We start from the raw sequence: 20,419 nt of genomic DNA on the forward strand, positions 1-20,419 counted from the left end.
TTATAGTCACAGTTTTTCTTCTGTTTTTAGTCGGCAACCCTGTTGTCTGAGTAAGACGCTTGTGAGTTTAGTTTCCATTTTGTGATTTGACATTGTTTAGGCTTCTACTTAAGGATAGCACTGATGAAGAACCAAACCCCCAAGATGCTAAGCTTCATTTGGTTTCTACTTTCTGTTCCAGTGAATACCTGCACTCACATTCTCCCCTCCGTGGCACCAAAACCAGATTATTTGATCCTTTGATTATTGGTTCTTGCCAAATGCACATTGGCCGATGCATTTGTATTATTAAAAGTGCAGTCCAAAGTAATGTGAAATATTGAGATAATAAACTGTAATTTAACAAGATTTCCCATCCTTACTTCCAACACCTTAATCTCAGCATGTTGCCTTATCTTTTGGTTGATGCTGCCATGCAACCTGTTTAACAACACTGCTTTGAATTTCCACATGTCTTCTGAACCATAAAATGGATGAGTTCATAACCCCCTACATGTGGAACGATGTTCACAAAATGCCCTTGCTTCTTAAAATAATAATTTGTTTAGAGTATCAATTAATGGAAAAGGATTCCTTCAATGGGATACTATCTTAAAGCCAGAGTAGCAGAGCTGGGCTGAGAGGTGGCAAATGGAGTTTAATGCAGACAAGTGTGAGGTGATGCACTTTGGTAGGAGAAACCGGAAGGCAAAGTACAGGGCTAATGGTAAGATTCTTGGTGGTGTAGATGAGCAGAGAGATCTCAGAGTCCATGTACACAGATCCTTGAAAGTTGCCACTCAGGTTGACAGGGCTGTTAAGAAGACATACAGTGTTTTAGCTTTTATTAATAGAGGGATCGAGTTCCGGAACCAAGAGGTTATAATGCAGCTGTACAAAACTCTGGTGCGGCCGCACTTTGAGTATTGCGTACAGTTCTGATCACCGCATTATAAGAAGGATATGGAAGCTTTGGAAAGGGTGCAGAGGAGATTTACTAGGATGTTGCCTGGTATGGAGGGAAGGTCTTACGAGGAAAAGCTGAGGGACTTGAGGCTGTTTTCATTCGAGAGAAGAAGGTTGAGAGGTGATTTAATTGAAACATATAAAATAATCAGAGGGTTGGATAGGGAGAGCCTTTTTCCTAGGATGGTGACGGTGAGCGCGAGGGGGCATAGCTTTAAATTGAGGGGTGAAAGATATAGGACAGATGTCAGAGGTAGTTTCTTTACTCAGAGAGTAGTAAGGGAATGGAACGCTTTGCCTGCAATGATTCGCCACTTTAAGTACACTTAAGTCGTCATTGGACAAGCATATGGACGTACATGGAATAGTGTAGGTTAGATAGGCTTGAGATCGGTATGACAGGTCAGCACAACATCGAGGGCCGAAGGGCCTGTACTGTGCTTTAATGTTCTATGTTCTATTGTCAATCGAATCTCACTGAAGGACTGATTACTAAAATAATACATTGCTGTGAACTTTTTTGCGTATCCTTGAAGGTGTTATGTAAGTTCGTAATTGTGTTTTGTTGCCCCTATTCCTTTTATTGATTAAGTTTGGGTTGTACTTCCAGAAAAGAATCAGCAGTAAAAGTATACCTTGTTGCTTTTGAAGTGTAACCTTCCATCGGTAAATTTAACACACTGATCCCACGGCTGTAGTTGTTCATTCACCATCCTACAGTATAGTTTTGCTATTACTTAAGCATCTCTCTCTGTCTCTCATCTTTATAGATGAAGCTTTCATCCAAGGAAAATGGCAGGAACAGCGAGGGTGAGAATGTCAGAGATGCCAACAGCCCACAGAGGAGCAGCTCCCGAGACAAGCTTAGTGATGTGAGTACACACTTCAAAAGAAAGGATCTGAACTGGGTGTTCTGTGGCAGTGACGGACTGTTGCTCTTGTTTTGTAAAGGGATTTTGATATTAAGAGTAGACGTGAAGATATGATTTTATAAAGTGCCGTTTGGTGATTCAGCCTACTTTTAAGAATTACGTGGGATCTATTGCAGTACTTCAAATAGGAATTTCCTTTGAAGAGAATTAGCTAGATGTCTGAAGATTGGTCTGAAAAATGTTTATTGAAAATACCAGATTTATAGAATAATAAATGTGCAAAGCCAGATTTGTCATATCTATTATGATTGAGTGTGACAGCAAATTATCCCTCCCTCTTTTTGACAGCACTGGTGTACAGCATCTTTATTTCATACCCATGAATGCACTGTGGCATAATTGGTTACATTGCAGGTACAATGATGGTACTATTCTGTGATGGTTATTGCTTGTAAATGGTCCCATTTTTGTTACGCATTTTTGAAGCATTCTGTGACTTACTTCAAGAAAGAGAGGAATCTCTGATTTATATGAAGAGTAGTCCTTAATTCATCACCGAGTATAGACATACCACTTGTTGAATAGCGTATAAATAATGTTCAAGGGCTACAGGAAGACTAAAAATGATGCAACAATGTTGTGCCATCAGCTGTGTGAATGAAGGGATATTGTATGCATTAACTTTCATCCGACATGATTTCCAGCAATATTCCGTTGAACTATATTACTAAATGTTACATGACATGCTGAATGATTTGATCACATTCGTCACAATATTCATCCTGATCAAAATGTCCACCTCACCTAGAAAAGACCGATATATTCCTTTCAGTTTGGATGAAATTTGATCGATCTGTGGAACAATATAACTTTGCACAAGTGCTCCACAAACTGAACATCTCCGTTTGAGTGCCCGCGTGTGTGCGCATGCATGCATGTGTGTGTTTGCACAAGGGAGAGATCGTGTGTGTGTTTGCACCGGGGAGAGATTTTGTGTGTGTGTGTGTGTGTGTGTGTGTGTGTGTCTGTCTGTCTGTCTGTCTGTCTGCCTGCAAGTGTCTGGGAGAGTGTGTTAGGGAGTATGGGAGCATGTGTGTGTGCCTGCGAAGGGGAGTGTGTGTGAGAGAGTGTATATTGTGGTGGGGTCACCTGTAGTGCGACATTGAACCAAGACCTCGGCAACTCTGCTTTGTTATGTATCCCGACGTCCGCCTTGGAGAACTTTTACCCAAAAATCCGCAGCTGAATATCACCATCACCGATAAGAGACAATCTAATCACTGTCCCTTGACATTCAATGATGTTACCATTACTGAATCCTCCACTGTCAACATCTTGGGGGCTACCATTGACCAGAAACTCAACTGGACTCACCACACTAACAGAGTGGCTGCAAGAGCAGGCAGAAGCTAGGAATACTGCTGCGAGTGACTCACCTCTTGACTCCTCAAAGCCTGTCTGCTCTCTACAAGTCAGGAGTGTGATGGAATACTCCCCACTTGCCTGGATGAGTGCAACCCCAACAAGACTCAAGAAGCTTGACACCATCCCGGACAAAGCAGCCTGCTTGATTGGCATTACATCCGCAAGCCTATAGTCTCCCCGCCTGCGACGCTCAGTCACAGTGTGTACTGTCTAGAAGATGCATTACAGAAGTTCACCAAAGATCCTTAGACAACACCTTCTAAACCCACGACCACTTCCATCTAAAAGGGCAAGGGCATCAGACATAGCGGAACACCGCCACCCCCAAGTTCCCCTCCAAGTCACTCACCATCCTGATTTGGAAATATATCGCCGTTTCTTCACTGTCGCTGGGTCAAAATTCTTGAATTCTCTCCCTAACAGCATTGTGGGTCAACCCTCAGCAGGAGGACTGCAGCGGTTCGAAAAGCAGTTCACCGCCAACTTCTCAAGGGCCACTAGGGATGGGCATGATATGCTGGCCAGCCAGCAATGCCCACATCCCACAAAATGAATAGAAAAAAAAATGCCTTTGATTGCTGAAGTGTTCCCCACTGGGAGGGAACATCCCTGTTTGGCAATTGTTGTGCAGTGTCCATTCGTCCATTGTCGTAGCATATGTGTGGTTTTGCCAATATACAATGCTCGGGGCATCCTTGCCTGGAGTGTATGAGATAGACACTGCTGACCAAGCCACATGAGTATCTGCCGTGCACATGCTAGCTGGTATTCCCATGTGTGATGGTAGTGTCCATGTCGAAGATCATCACAATTCTTAGAGGTTGACATGACAGAGTCATATAGCGTTGTGGTCGCTGTTGTCCTGAAGGCTGGCTAGTTAGCTACAAACGGTGGTCTGTTTAAGGTTTGGCGGTAGTTTGAAGATGAGAAGTGGAGGTGCGGGGAAGATATTGACGAGTTGCTCCTCGTCATCAGTAATGTGTTGTGTGCTGTGAAGGACATGATTTAATGCAGGAGGGAAGTGTGTAGTTAATGGCAGAAACCTTGGAAGCAAGAACATACAGAGGCATCTAGGCGTACAGGTCCACAGTTCTCTAAAAGTGGCAACCCAAGCGGATAAGGATCAAGAAGGCACATGCTAAACATGTCTTCACGGGCCCAGGCGCACAATATAAGAATTGCAGCTGAATAGAACTTTAATTAGGTCATATTTGGAACATCGAATACAGTTCTGGTTGCCACACTACCAGAAGAATGGACACTTTGGAGAGAATGCAGAGTTGCTTTACAAAGATGTTGACTGATTTGGAAGGTATGAGCTGTGAAGAGAGACTATAAGAAACTTGGTTGGTTTTCACTTGAATGTCAGAGGCTGAGAGTCAACCTAATAGAAGTTTATAAAATTATGAAAGGCGTGGATGAAATTGATAGTTGGGATTCTTTTTCCCAGATCACTTACTATGGGACATAGGGTTTAAGGTAAAAGGAGGAAAGTTTGAAAGAGATATGACAGGCAAGTTTTTTTTTGCACAGAGGTTGGTAGGTGTCTGGAATACACTTATGGAATGGATGTGGTAGGAATAGGTACAACAGCAATATTTAAGAGGCATCTCGACGGAGAGGGAATAGAGAGATTTGGATAGAGGCAAAAGGTTTTGAAATTAGAAAGGGGTCATGTGTCAGTGCAGGCTTGGTGTTCCAGAGGAGCTATTCCTGTGCTGCTGTAACTTTAATTATGTCTTCTATCATTTTCTGACTGATGTTAAGCTAGCTATCCTGTAGTTTCCTCTTTTCTGACTCCCTTCCCTTTGGAATAAAAGGAGTCACATTTGCTATCTTCAGTCTCTTAGAACTTCCCCTGAATCAAGAGAGTTTTGTAACATTAAAACTATCAACTATTTCACTAGATATTTCTTTGAGAAGTCAAGGATGAAGTCCTTCAGCTTCTGGCAATTATCGGTCCGCAACTCTAACATTTACTAAATACCATTTTTTATGAGACTAAATTTCCTAACTTCCTTTTTGCATTCCATTTCCTGATTTACAGCCGATTCTATGATGTTACTTGCATCAGTCTTTGTCACAGGGAATGCAAAATATCTGCTTTGTTTATCTGCTGTATCCTTATTTTTCATTATTAGTTCTCCAGATTCACTTTCTATAGGCCCAGTGATCATGTTTGTCAACTTTTTAAACAATATTTTCAGAAGCTTTTATTCTAAGATCATAAAATAGATCATAAATTAGTACTGAATTAGGCCATTCAGAACATCGAGTCTGCTGCGCCATTCAATCATGGCTGATATGTATTTCATTTCCATTCTTATGCTTTCTCCCCATACTCATTCATTTATTTTTCTAGCTAGCTTTCTCTCAGACTCGGACGTTTATTGCAGAGAGGTCATTTGGTCAATTGTGTCCATGCTACACTAACCCATTTTCCAGTTAATGGGCCATAGCACTGGAAGCTATGACAACGCAAGTGAATATCTAAATGCTGCTAAAATTTTACAAGAATTTCTGAATCAACCACCATTTCGGGCATTGAGTTCCAGATTCCTACCACACAGTGAAAAATATTCTCTTATGTTTGTTCTACCTAACTGAGATAGCATACTGAAAATCAAGACCCACTATTCCTGGAGAAATCACAAAGGTTAAAGATTTGAAAAAGTGCTCAAAACTCTACCAATTTACTGTTTTGTAAAACAAGCTGCTAGAAGATGCAAACCACTTTTCTCAGCCATTCTTTGTCAGCTGAATCTCAATTTGTACACTGTCCTTGGCTCCACTCATCTGCAAACCTTTTCACAACTGCCTGAATGAGCAGCTCTGTAAACAGCATTTATAGTGAGTGTCAGGTTACTTGCTTTCAAAAAGTCCTGCAATCCCTCAACAATTCTTTGTTTTTCAAATAGTTTTTCTCCCATTTCACTCCACAATCAAAATACAAAAAAGACCCTGTCTTTATACTTTTTAATCTATGCTCCTTGGCCATTGACCCCTCTACTAATGGAAAAGGTGCTTTCCTTTCTGAGATAACGGGAACTGCAGATGCTGGAGAATCTGAGATAACAAAGTGTGGAGCTGGATGAACACAGCAGGCCAAGCAGAATCTTAGGAGCACAAAAGCTGACTTTTCGGGCCTAGACCCAAGCTTTTGTACTCCTAAGATGTTGCTTGGCCGGCTGTGCTCGTCCAGCTCCACGCTTTGTTATCTCGTGCTATCCTTTCTGTTCTGGCTACACCTCTCATAATCAGATACATCAGGCAAGTGCCCTCTCAATTTTTCTGCTCTGAGGAAAACACCACACTCTAAGTAATCTTTACTCATAGTTCAGACCTTCCAGCACAGATGGTATCTGGTAAGTCTCCTCAGTGCTGTCTCTAGTGGAATCATGTCCTTCCATAATGTGGTGGCCGGAACTGCACACAGTACTCCTGTGTGGGCCGACAAGCTTTTTATACTCCTGCATAACATCCTCATTCCTTTATTCTCTCTTGGTTATCGACAAAATGTATCACATATACCTTATCGACCTTCCCTCTGCCTTCAGGGATCTGTAGAAAAGAAAAGCAACTTTTCTTACTTCAAGAAAGTCTTACTTTTTTGACTAGTCTGCCCAGAGAAACACTCCTCGTTAGACTCTTTAAAAACTTTGACCAAATATGCTAAATATGACCTTTTAACAAATCATGCTGATTATGCATGGTTAATTAGTGTATCTCCAAGTGCAGGTACATTCAGTCCTCAGAATTCTTTCTAATTACCCACCACCAAGATTATACTGATTGACCTTTAAATCCTTGGTCTGACCCTTCTTTAATCATGAGATAAAGTTAGCAGACCTCAGTGTCTGGTACCATACATGAGGCCAAAAAGCATTTGAAAATTACTTGCAGGGGGCTTCTGATGTCATTTTCCTTCGCTGCTTCAACAGTCTGAGATGCATCTCGTTTGGGCCTGCTGATGTAGTCTGCTGAACCTCCCAGTACCTTCTTTCTGCCTCTGTTAATTTATTCTAATATGTCACAGGTATAGACATCAGGATGGATGACTGTCTGTTAACCTAATTTGCCAATCGCTGTAGCCAGCTCCGCTTTCATAAGCTCAGTGGCCCACTCCTTTCTCCTTCAAAAGCATGGAGATGTCCATCATGTTGTGGTCACTGCTACCTAGGCGTTCCTTCACTATGGGATTACTCATTAATCCTACTTTGCACAACACCACGTCTAGTATAGCCTGATCTCTGGCTCTAGAACAGGAAATTATCCCTGCAACACTATGCTACTTTTGTCCTTTCCAGTCTATATGTATTTTAAAATCTCCCATGGTTATCACCATGCCTTTCTAACAAGCTCTTCTCATGTGCTGCATGGTACTGTGTGATTACTGTTAGGGCCTTGTACACCGCTCACATAAGCGACTCATCTCTCATTTCTCACCATCGCACAACTTTTCCACGTCCTGGTTTTCTGAACTTCATCAACCCTCTGTTGTGCTAATGACATCGTTAAAAATAGAACCATCTTTCCTGTTCTTCAATTTTTAAGTCCCAATCTATCTCTGTGATGGCGGCAAGATAATACTCAATTATTTCTATTTGCGTTGACAGTTCATCTGTTTTGTTTTGAATGCTATGTTCATTCAGAGACAGAGTTTTCGGTTTTATCCTTTATGTTCCTTTTCTAACTTCTGTTGGCTTACTCTGAGATTTGTACTGATTGCCCCTTTCTATCACGGTGTGTTTTTCATTTTCCATATTGATGCCATCTGTACCTTTGCCATGTCTCTCCTCTTTGACCTGCCATCTCTTCCCAGTGTTGATCCTTTGTCCTCTATTTACTTAGAATTCCCTCTATTTTCTCAGTTATGTGCTCCATGTAGAATGCCAGTCCCTACATAGTTCAGGGAGAGACAATTCTAATGGTACAGATCCCACTTTCTCTGGTATTGGTGTCAGAGCCCCACAAACCCGAAGGCACTTATCCCACGCTAGTATTTGAGCTATGTATTCATGTCTCTAATATGATTTACTGTTTTCGTTTGACTCAGGTAGCAATATAGAAATTATGACCTTTTGAGGTTCTGCTGCTTAATTTCGTGCCTAGCTCCCACACTGTGTGGAACTTCCTTTCTCCTGCCCATTGTCTTTGGTACCTTCTGGACGACAAGGACTGGATTCTTACCCTCCATTGCAAGTTCCTCTCTAGCACTGAGTAGATCTCTTGAACTCTGGCAATGGGCAGACAACTGTTTTGTCTGGACTCTTGCCCTTTGCTGCAGAGAATGGTGTCAATCACACTCACTATACTGCTCTCTACTGCCAATATATTCCTTTTCGAATTGCTTCCTGCAGCATGTTACCGTGGTCAGTTAATGCATCTATCCTGCAGCCCATACTCTCGTCCAAACTAGCTGAAATACCTCAAACCTGTTGGACACTTGGAAAAGCTGAGGCTTCTGTGTTTCTGCCCAGTGGATCCCCTTACTTACCTCACTTGTACTCACACTTTTGCTGTCCATGAACACTGATCAAATCAGAAGACTCTATCTTAAGAAGCGTGAATGCCTCCTGGTACGAAAGATCCAGATAACATTGCACCTCCCTGATGTGTCACAGTGCGTGAAGTTCAATCTCCACCTCATAACTCCAAGCCAAAGTTGCTTAGGCTGATAACACTTACTGCAGACCTATTTTCCCTGGACTGGACTGGTATCCTGGAACTCCCACATGCCAGAGCTGTTGCATGCCACCTGTGCTGTCATCCTTAATGCATCCGAATTAACTACTTCACTATTTCATTCAATATTTATCATCATCACAGAATCCCTACAGTGTGGAAACAGGCCCTTCAGCCCAACAAGTCCACACTGAACCTTAGAGCATCCCACCCTGACCCATCCCCCTATATCCCACCTAATCACATCCCTGAACACTATGGACCATTTAGCATGCCACTCCACCTAACCTGCAGACCTTTGGACTGTAGGAGGAAACCCACGCAGACATAGGAAGAATGTGCAAACCCCACACAGACAGTTGTCCAAGGTTGGAATTGAACTCGGGTCCCTGGTACCATGACACAGCAGTGCTAACCATATTGTATTTACTTATTTTTTATATATTTTAGTAGACTTACAATCAATTGGTACACTATTTTAACAGGATAACTCCTGCACTCTGTTGTATTTCAAACTAGGCTGGTCAGGTTTATATGCTCCTAACACACAAGACTGCTCAGACCCGGTTAGAGAGGAATTGGTGAAACTGTTTCTTTAACTAAGCCCAACTGTCATTCAGTGGATACTTTTGATAAAACCCTGCATGAGCCTGGGAGCTTCAAATTTTATAGATTTAGATTGAATGCTGCCTGATAAAATTAAATTTGTACAAAAATGAACAAGGCTTTCTTACCCACTATCTGCCAGCAGGATGACATCTTTGCAGCTTATATGATTAAGGGAAGAATGCTTTGAGAAGGATTTGAGTACTGTAGCAGTATTAATAGTGTTGAGAAGTACAAAAGTTGCAATTATAAGATTTTGGTTACTATACATGAGGATAATATAATGTTTTCAGTTAAGAGCGTTCTTCCTGTGTGTCTCCTGGTAGTGTGAGAGGCCATAAAACATTTCCTGAGATATAGGCAAGACTTGCTGGAAAATTAAAAGTTGTTGAAGGCAAATGAAAGAAGAGCTTGGATCTTGAAAATGGAGAACGATGATCACCAGAGAAGATGGTGATCATGAAAATGACGAACTTGGTGTAACTGTTGAAAGTATGGGATGGTAGTTATAGAGTCAATACGGCATGGAAACAGACCTTTCGGTCCAACTCATCCAAGCCACCAGATATCCTAAATTAATACAGCCTCATTTGCTGGCATTTGGCCCATATCCCTGTAAATCCTTCCTATTCATGTAACCATCCAGATGCCTTTTAATTGTTGTAGTTGTGCCAGCCTCCCCCATTTTCTCTGACAGCTCATTCTGTACATGCACCACCCTCTGCATGACAACATTCCCCCGTAGGTCTCTTTTAAATCTTCCCACTCTCACTTTAAACCTGTGCTCTGTAGTTTTGGCCTTGTCTATTCACCCTATCTATGCCCCTCGTGATCTCATGAACTCCTATAAGGCCTCCTCTCACCTTCTGACACACTAGGAAAAGTAGTCCCAGCCTATTCAGTCTCTCCCTATACTTCAAGCCCTCCAACCCTGGCAACATCCTTGTAAATCTTTTCTGAACCCTTTCAAGTTTCACAACATCCTTCCTCCTAGCAAGGAGACTAGAACTGAATGCAGAATTCTGAAAGTGGCCTTACCAATGTCCTGTACAGCTGCAGCATGACCTCCTAATTCCAATACTCAGTGCTCTGACCAATAAAGGCAAGCATACCAAAAGCATTGGATTTGCAAGAGACATAAGGTTACAATATCTTAGAAATTAAAGAAGTTATTTTACTTTCACCTATTTACAGTATGGAGTAAATAAGGATGTAATGGTTCTACCATTGTGTCACAGGCAAGCTGGAAGTTAGAAATCACTGTGAAGTTGCTAAGTGTGATCACTAAAAGCACGGATAGAGTTGGGAGAGTGGCGGAGGTTATTGCTATGAAGGAAACATATGCAAGGAAAAGATAGCGCCCCAGAGAACACAAATTGAATGAAGTAGGGAAGGAAATTTAAATATGGCTGAACAACTAAATCTCGAGTGGATTATTTAGGAGGAAACTAAATCAGAGTGGGAACCGGAATAGGCCCTATTACTCTGGAGCCTACTCCACCTTTTCATAAGATCATGTTTGATCTGCTATATCAACTCCACTTTCATGACCTAAAATCAAATCCTTTGATTTCTTTAATGCCATATAATACCAACTGTTGCATACTGGAATATACTGATTAATTGAGTATCCATTTTTATTTGGAACAGACATTTTAAGAGATTCATAATACTCTGAGTGAAGACATTTCTCTATCTTAATTCGCCAACTCCCTAGTCTAAAATGATGGCTGGATAGTTCTAGAGTCTCCACTAGGGGAAACAGTTTCTCAGTAATTACTCCGCCAAGCTTCTTCAGAATTTTATTTATTTCAATTAGATCGCCTCTCATTCTTGTAAGACACAGAATATAGGTCCATCCTATTCAATCACTTCTCAGCATAGCTCTCTTGTCCCCGAAATCAGTCCAGTGAATTTTTGTTGCAATTCCACAAAGGTAAGCGTATCCTTCCTTGGATAAGCAGAACAAAACAAAACGTAGTATTCCAATTGTTGTCTCTTGAAACCACTGTATATTACAGCAAGATTTCCTTACTGTAGGATAAACTAACATACTATTCGGCCTTTTAACTGCTTTCTATACCTGTACGCTAACCCTCTGTGGTGAAATAGCCAAAGATGATTGAATATGTTCTCATGAAATGGAATCTTGTTTGGAACTACTCAATGACAAATTAATTTAGTGGTGTTTTGAGGACACCTCTCCATAGACAAGATTTCACTTACATCATCACAACTTGAGAATTGGAAATTAGTTTGAACTGTCGAGATAGGATGACCACTGGTGACCTTTCAAAAAGGTAGAGTAGACTGGAATTAGCACATATGAATAAATGTAACTTGATGTCATCATGGAAGCACAGTTTGATCACAATCACTCATTGTTCCACATGATGTATGCTACAGGCTGTTGGATGTTGTTTATTGTGTAGCTTGACCACACAGAACAGTATTAGATTCACATTTATTCATTCATGTTATCAGTGACGTACAGTTTAAGCAGTCAGACAGTATGGCTGACAGTTATTTCACTTCTAATTACAGATTTATTTAATAACAGCCCACAGTTTGCCATTTTACCATCAGCTGTGCCAGGCAAATTAATATTCGAGTGGTCAAACATGGCAGGTTAAATGAGAGCTTTGTTAAAGCAAGGTGAATTTATGCAAATCCCAGACTGCAGATTTGCGTGTTCGCTTACTTGGCTATGAAATATGCTTCTTAACCAGAAGCAGTCATGAAAATGTATCAACCCTAACAAAATCCAATTGGACAGTTCATTTAGCTTTCAAATTAAAACACTACCTTTCCTTTCAAATGTGGGATATTCTTGTTGGGATTCTGACTGAGCGTAATATGTCGGTTATTAATGTTTTCATTGTCGATTGTGAAGCAAATAGTTGTAAAAGACATCCAGAAAATGTGTTTGGCACTAAAAATATTTATTAAAAATCCCAGCTACAAACTGGATGTGTCAGATAAAAGCAGGAGATGACTTGACAGTTTTGACAGCCAGCTAAAAAAATTTTTTATGCATGTAAAGTGAGAGAATTGTGTGGAGTAAACACTTCATGCTTTTTTAGACATGTGTCAATCTGATCCCCTGTGAGACTCCAACAATGTAGATAGTGCGCAGCAAGTGTCTTAGGAAGGAGTTGTTACAAAATCATCGCAGGAGATATGTTTAACGTTTTAGACATGCATCTCAAGGTTCAGCTATCCTATGCTAGTGATACCACACCACACAGAGTTTCTAGTGTAAAAATGAAAGAAAATGTCCCTTGCTAATCTGGTGAGTTGCATCAATGGAATTTATTCAATAGGTAACTGTCTACTTGTAGGAAGGCAAGAATGTCATCTTGAAAATCTGCATTTTAAAAACCTATATTGATTAGACCAGTGAGCCTTACTTCAGTTGTGGGTAAAGTGTTGGAAAGGATTATAAGAGATAGGATTTATAATCATCCAGAAAGGAATAATTTGATTGGGGATAGTCAACACGGTTTTGTGAAGGGTAGGTCGTGCCTCACAAACCTTATTGAGTTCTTTGAGAAGGTGACCAAACAGATAGATGAGGGTAAAACGGTTGATGTGGTGTATATGGATTTCAGTAAAGCGTTTGATAAGGTTCCCCACGGTAGGCTATCGCATACAATGCGGAGTCATGGGATTGAGGGTGATTTAGCAGTTTGGATCAAAAATTGAGATTGGTAGAGAGGATTGAGTTTCGGAGCCATGACGTCATGTTGCAGCTGTACAGAACGCAGGTACAGCCGTATTTGGAGTATTGCGCACAGTTCTGGTCGCCGCATTATAGGAAGGATGTGGAAGCATTGGAAAGGGTGCAGAGGAGATTTACCAGGATGTTGCCTGGTATGGAGGGAAGGTCTTATGAGGAAAGGCTGAGGGATTTGAGGCTGTTTTCGTCAGAGAGAAGAAGGTTAAGGGGTGACTTGACAGAGACATACAAGATGATCAGAGGATTAGATAGGGTAGACAGTGCGAGCCTTTTTCCTCTGATGAAGATAGCTAGCTTGAGGGGACATAGGTTTAAATTGAGAGGTGATGGAGTCAGATGAAAGAGGTAGGTTCTTTATTGAGAGAGTAGTAAAGGCTGGAATGCCCTGCCAGCAACAGTAGGAGACTCGCCAAGTGTAAGGGCATTAAATGGTCATTGGATTAACATATGAATAATAACGGAATAGTGTAGGTTAATTGGGCTTCAGTTTGGTTTCACAGGTCGGTGCAACGTCGAGGCCGAATGGCCTGTACCACACTGTAGTGTTCTACGTTCTATGTTCTAATTATTACACGATAACCTCATTAATAATATGACGTGAATGAAAAGAAAAATGAAACCTGGTATGCTTACCTTTTTAAGAATAGTAGTGGCCCAATCTTAAGCTGGCTTTTCACATTAATATCTTGTATACCGAAAGACCTGTTAAACATTTTGAGTAGTCGTACAGTCATATAGCATGGAAGCAGACCAACCAGTCCATGCCAACCATAATCCCAAACTAAACTAGTCCCACCTGCCTGCACTTGGCCCTTATCTCTCCAAACCTTCCTTGCTCATGTACTTATCCGAATGTCTCTTAAACGTTGTAACTGCATCCATGTCCACCATCTCCTCTGGAAGTCCATTCCATACCACTCCGTGTAAAATGTTGGCTCTCACATCCATTTTAAATCCTTATCCTCTCACCTTAAGAAGTCTGCAGTCTTGAAATACCCCACAGTTGGGAAAAGACACCAGTCATTCACTTTCTATACCCCTCATGAATGCTGAACGTATTGTTTAGAATTGGAGAATGTGTCAAATTCTAAAATCATAATCTTCACCATGTCACTCTTTTCAAAGTTTATGTCTTCAAATATTAGAAATCTTGAACAAAATTTGTTTATACTGCTCGTGAAAATAATTGCACCCTTTTCTCTCTCATTTTTCAAGTCCTCCAGGTATGGATACACTTGTCAATGCTGAAAAATCACATCATTTTGTGAAATTTTGAATGTTATTAGTCTGTTTATGTAGAGTTAATTGATCCAGGGTGATAGTACTGCAGCAAATGCACTTTTGGACTTAAGCCTGTATGAAAAAAAAATCAGCTGATCCAAGTGGAAGAATGGGCTTTGTCTAGTGCTCTTTACTGTAATCTTCCTAAATGTATATATCAGATGAGGATATATATTTAGCACCGAACGCACTGAAATTTGCTATCTGATTTTCCAAGTTCAGTATTGGTGCGATACTAAAAGAAAAGTTGTACTTTTCAACAATTCTATAGAATGAGAGAATGCTTTCAGGATAGACAGGAAGAAAACTGGAAACCAAAACCTGGTACTGCATATTATCTTTATTGTGTGCACTTCAGAATCCTAGCACTCCCATCTATAACAACAATGTTAGTGTCCCTAAACACTGAGACAGCTCAGTCCCCCCTTCTCAAAGGCAGTTAGGGTTGGACTACTAGGCAAGTAACAGGTGAATACATCATAAAATACATACAAGTTCAGCAGTGGTTGAGTACGGAAGCAAAGCTGAAGTTTTGCAAATACCATCAACCAAAGGAGTCAAGGAGATGATCTTGCTTAACCACCACCTAAGGTCTCTATTGTCAGTAAGCCACAAATTTGATCCAGTCAATGTGATATCAGAGAGGAAAATAATGCAGCAAACAATGAAATTGGAGTCTAGCAATGTCATTTTGCTGTTCAAGACCCTTGCACCGGAGTTAGCCAACTTGCTTCAGTACAGCCAGACACTAACACAGGTTATATGGAAAATTGTTGAGATTCACAAAAATGCCCATCTTCAGTTACTAATCGATCATCCTCTCCAAATCATCAATAAAGTGATTGAAAGAGTAATCAGTAGTACTGTTGAACATAGATACTAGGAAGTAACCTGCTTTTTGATGCACAGATCAGGTACGACCAGAACTAATCCGCTCCATGCTGATTAATAATTCCTTGATCTAACTTTGGTCAGAATGACTGCCCTCTCGTAGTCAGGGCAGAAGAACCTATAGTATCCTTGGAGCATATCTGTGTGTGTTTAATTAAGAAGTACTCTAGGCCCAGTCGCCTTAAGCTGCTTCAATGACTTTCCTTCTGTAATAATCAGGAATAGGAATACTTGTTACTAATTCTTCATCGTTAATTCCTGATAGTAAGTCGTCCATTTCAGCTGACATAAGAAACTAGATAATTTAATCTAATGAGTGACAGGTAAAATTTGTGCCTTGCAAGTATGAAGTAATGAGCTTGCGAGTTTTGAGAAGATTTGTAGCTCAGGTTGAGGTTCTGGATGTGAGTTTGCTCGCTGAGCTGGAAGGTTAGTTTTCAGACGTTTCGTCACCATTCTAGGTAACATCATCAGTGAGCCTCCGACGAAGCGGGCATGCTTCTAGGCATGCTCCTAGAAGCATGGCATTCCAACCGGAATTCCATCAACAAACACATTGACTTGGAGCCAATCTACCATCCCCTGAGAAAAAGAGCAGGAAATGACATCACCAACCCAAGGAAACCTAACCAGATAAGTAGAAAGCGGGACATAACACTAGCACTTCGTTGGAGGCTCACTGATGATGTTACCTAGAGTGGTGACGAAACGTCTGAAAACTAACCTTCCAGCTCAGCGAGCAAACTCACATCCAGAGTAATGAGCTTTTTTTTCAGGTCATACAGCATCTGAGAAGCGGGAAAGTCAACATTTTGAGTTGGAAGCTTTCTTCTGGAAAAGAAGTCCTGAAGAAGTGTTCCAACCCGACAGGTTGACTTTCCTGTTCCTTGGATACTGTCTGACTTGCTCTGCTTTTCCAGCGCCAAGGTTTTTTACTCGAGCTTCCAGCATCTGCAGTCCTTACTGTCTCTTGTTTTTTGTAACTCAGCCAGTACTGATCAAGAGTGTCCATTGGTGAAAAGTGTTGCTGGATCCATAATAACATAGCGACAAGAGTAAGGTAGAGAATGGTGACCCCCTCCCTGCCGTGCCTCACCTTGATCCCTAAAAATATTTGTCATCTGCAGCTAGGAGTGTTTTGGAATGCTTTGTTTTTGACCTGAATAGATGTGGCTGCCACAGCACTCAAAAAATTAATTGTATGCATTAGTTTGTTTGATTTGTTCCTCCCACAAGGATCAATACTATCCCCCCCCTCCGTCTCCCCAACACTGAAGCATTAGATTGTTATCTGTACAGTCATCAGGATGCATAGCAACATGCATCCAATACTGCTCTCATCTGTAATCTGAATCATTAGGAAGGAGAAGAGCAGAAATGATTGACAATGCCATCTCCAAAAATTTTCCTTCAAGTCACAGACCTTCTCCTTCTGGACCGATATTGCTTTATAACCTCTGTCTCAATGTCTTGGGCTTCCTAGCTTAACACTGTTGTGGGAGTCTCATCATCACCAAAATTATAATTGGCCAAGGAGAAGGGCCACAGTGACCCACCAGGGACAGACAAAAATGTAGGCCTGTGTGCCTTTTCTGCACTGAAGCAAACAAAATAAAGATCAAGGTCGCTCTTTGGTTCAACAGTAAATTCTATTTAGTTTGTCATTTGTTGTCAGGTTGAAGTAGTATCTCCAGGGTAGGATATATATTGCCAGCATGCTAACTGGTTTTACCTTTTCTTTCATTCAGTTGTTTTCAAGGGTCATTTCTAAAAAAACATCATTTTTATTGTGCAATGAATCTTCAATTCCAGCAAGTTTCTACAGTTTCTTGAAATAGGATTTCCCTCCGTTAAAGTCAGATGCAAATATGATAATGAGGATGTTTTGATTAACAATGACCACGACTTTTAGTAGGGTTTCTTTTCCCATCATCTGAGGAAATGGTGGAGAATACACTGCCATTGATACTGGCTCTGTTGCAGAAAGGGTTAATTACTGGAGTTGGGACTTGCCCCATTCACTGAGGGAAATGTTCTGCTTTAAAGAGCTTCTGGTGGATGGGGTGGGGGTGAGTGAAGACGTAACATCCACAATGACTTTAATGGGAATGCTGATGTTGAAAGGAGACTGGTGGTGGAGGCACCTTTATTCTGTTCCCATGCAAGGCCTGAACAGAACCACTGTGTGCTTTGTGCAGGAAAGAGTGTTATGCTTTAGTCCTTATTGCTGTCCTGAAGGTTGAAACTAGGCAGGAAATGGCCCTTAAATGGTTATTAATTGGCCATTTAAGAGATTTGCCTGGAACAACGTTAGGCTGGCTAGCATAGGTCTTGCCCATGCCACCATAAAATTGTGGAGAACTCAAAGCAGGGGTTGGCCAATGAAAATGTCATGTGTGGAATCCTCCATGGACCAAACTAGATTACACGTTGGAGTTAACTTTCCGTACATGACTTAGAGGTGACAGATCTGTGAAGACCTTGTTTCCTTATTTTTTTAAATGCATATTAACATAAAATTGGTAATCTGTGCTTTTGTGAGTAGGCGTAAATTGCTAGTGATTTTAATTATTCAGATGGGAACAATTACTTATTGATTCTTATAGCTGAGAAATTATTTTCCAGATAGTGTGTTGGAGTTTGTGCTTCCAATCTTCTTGCTGCATTCTGTGAAACAGATACTTGGTGATATACACTGTGTAATTTTAGCAAAGCCCATTTTTTGGCTACTTCCACCTTCCCCTTAAAGATTGTTGAGTTGAAAGAAATTATATTAGCTCTATTTTCACTGAGTACACAGATTGTTTTTACTTAAAAATAATTTTTTTTCTATACTTTGGTTAATGACCCCAACCACTGTCACATGGGCTTCTCAAAGCAAATGGAATGCTGGCAGTAGAAGAGCCGATTAACTGAGGAAAATATTCCTTGATGCTGACCTGAGCTAATCTGCAACATTTATGCTTGCATTGCTGCCACCGTGAGTACCAGCAAACTGGCTTGCAGCCCTAACACAGCTTACAACAGCTTGAGTCTTTTATATATGATCCTTTCATCTGTATTGAGCTTCAATTTGAACAAAGCATTTTCTATCAAACCCTCTCTGTAATACTTTGGTACAACAACATAACAAGAATTGAACATTTCCAACTGAATTTGTACACAAGCAAACTATTTGTCTTGCTAAAAAATTCTCTGATTAGGATCAGTTCTGTTAGCTGCCTTACCTTTTGTCTAAAACTACATCTGAAATAGTCCTGAAGGTATTTGAAGTTTGGAAATTTAATATTAATTTGGAATTGTGAAATTGGTCTTCAGTGAATTGCTTTATGTTTCAAGGTCTTTGATTGGCCACATACCAATAAATGTTCAGATTTAAAACGTGCCAAAGGCAATAAGAGTATTTCTCTTATTTTAATTAGTCAATTTTTATCCAGGAGCAAGTGAAATGCTTAGCTTCATGTTTTATTGGGTATGTCAGATTAACCCAATCACCTGGCAGGTAAAAAAGAACAGTCAGCAGTCCTTCATTTGGTGGACAGGTACTATCTTTGGTTTGTGATGTCCATGACTATAAGCGTAGGATCTATCTGACTTCTATTTTAAGACCATAAGACATAGAAGTGGAAGTACGGCCATTCGGCCCATCGAGTCCACTCCGCCATTTAATCATGGCTGATGGGCATTTCAACTCCACTTCGCTGCACTCTCCCCGTAGCCCTTAATTCCTTGTGAGATCAAGAATTTATCAATCTCTGCCTTGAAGATATTCAACGTCCCGGCCTCCACTGCGCTCCGTGGCAATGAATTCCATAGGCCCACCGCTGTCTGGCTGAAGAAACGTCTCCTCATTTCCATTTTAATTTTACCCCCTCTAATTCTAAGGCTGTGCCCATGGGTCCTAGTCTCCCCATTTTGTGGGTATTACCCATATTTTAAAATATAGCAAGGACAATTGCATAGCAGACTTAACATCATAAGATATCCTAAGGTGCTTTAAAGAAGCATTATAAAACAAAATATGACAACGAGGAATATAGAGGCACTCAATCAGATAACCAAAAACTTGAACAAAGAGAGAGGTTTTGAGGAATGCCTTAAAGAAGGAAAGTGAAGCAGAGTTAGATAGGTGTGGGGAGAGTTTCCCAGAGTATTAGGGCATAGGTAACTGATAACACTGGCACCAATGGTGGAGTGATTAAAATTGAGCATGCTCAAGAAGCCAAAATTAGACAAAGCCTAGGAGAATGATACGCGAATGCAATCTAGCTAAAATAAAGGCTTCTAAAGGTACATTTACAGACATTTGGCTAACATGGCTGTGAATGTATTAAAAGCAATGTTAAGATAATTTATGATAACTGCACCTCCCAGTCGTGAACCATTTCAACTCCCCCTCCCATTCCTCAGATGATATGTCCAAGCCTGGGCCTCCAGCAGTGCTACAATGATGTCACCCGAAGGTTTCAGGAACAGCAACTCATATTCCTCCTGGGAACCCTGCAGCCCAACGGTATCAATGTGGACTTCACAGGCTTCAAAATCTCCCCTTCCCCTACCACATCCCAAAACCAGCCCAGCTCATTCCCCCCCCACAACCTGTCCTTCCTCCCACCTATCCCCTCCTCCCCCCTCAAGCCCCACCCCCCTGTCCTACCTACTAACCTCACCCCGCCTCCTTGACCTGTCTGTCCTCCCTGGACTGACATATCTCCTCCCTACCTCCCCACCTACACTCACCTTTACTGGCTCCATCCCTGCCTCTTTGACCTGTGTGTCTCCTCTTCATCTATATTCTCCTCTAACCATCTTCTATCTGCCTCCCCCTCTCTCCCTATTTATTTCAGAATCCCCTTCCCCTCTCCCATATTTGAAGAAGCGTCCAGGCCCGAAACGTCAGCCTTCCTGCTCCTGTGATGCTGTTTGGCCTGCAGCGTTCATCCAGCTCCACACCTTGTTATTTCAGATTCTCCAG

The 20,419-nt window shown here is 41.2% G+C and overlaps 1 protein-coding gene across 14 annotated transcripts in view; it reads left to right on the top strand.

The window, feature by feature from the left end:
* Nucleotides 1-20,419, top strand: part of fbrsl1 (fibrosin-like 1) — a 955,204-nt gene that overhangs the window by 446,059 nt on the left and 488,726 nt on the right. For all 14 annotated transcript variants that reach the window (XM_059654893.1, XM_059654894.1, XM_059654898.1 and 11 more), the window contains exon 3: nt 1,716-1,817. In XM_059654893.1, coding sequence (XP_059510876.1) covers nt 1,716-1,817 — 102 coding nt within the window. The remainder of the gene's footprint in view (nt 1-1,715; nt 1,818-20,419) is intronic.

This window comes from Stegostoma tigrinum, chromosome 26 (genome assembly GCF_030684315.1).
Source record: "Stegostoma tigrinum isolate sSteTig4 chromosome 26, sSteTig4.hap1, whole genome shotgun sequence".
NCBI classification, from domain to species: Eukaryota; Metazoa; Chordata; class Chondrichthyes; order Orectolobiformes; family Stegostomatidae; genus Stegostoma; species Stegostoma tigrinum.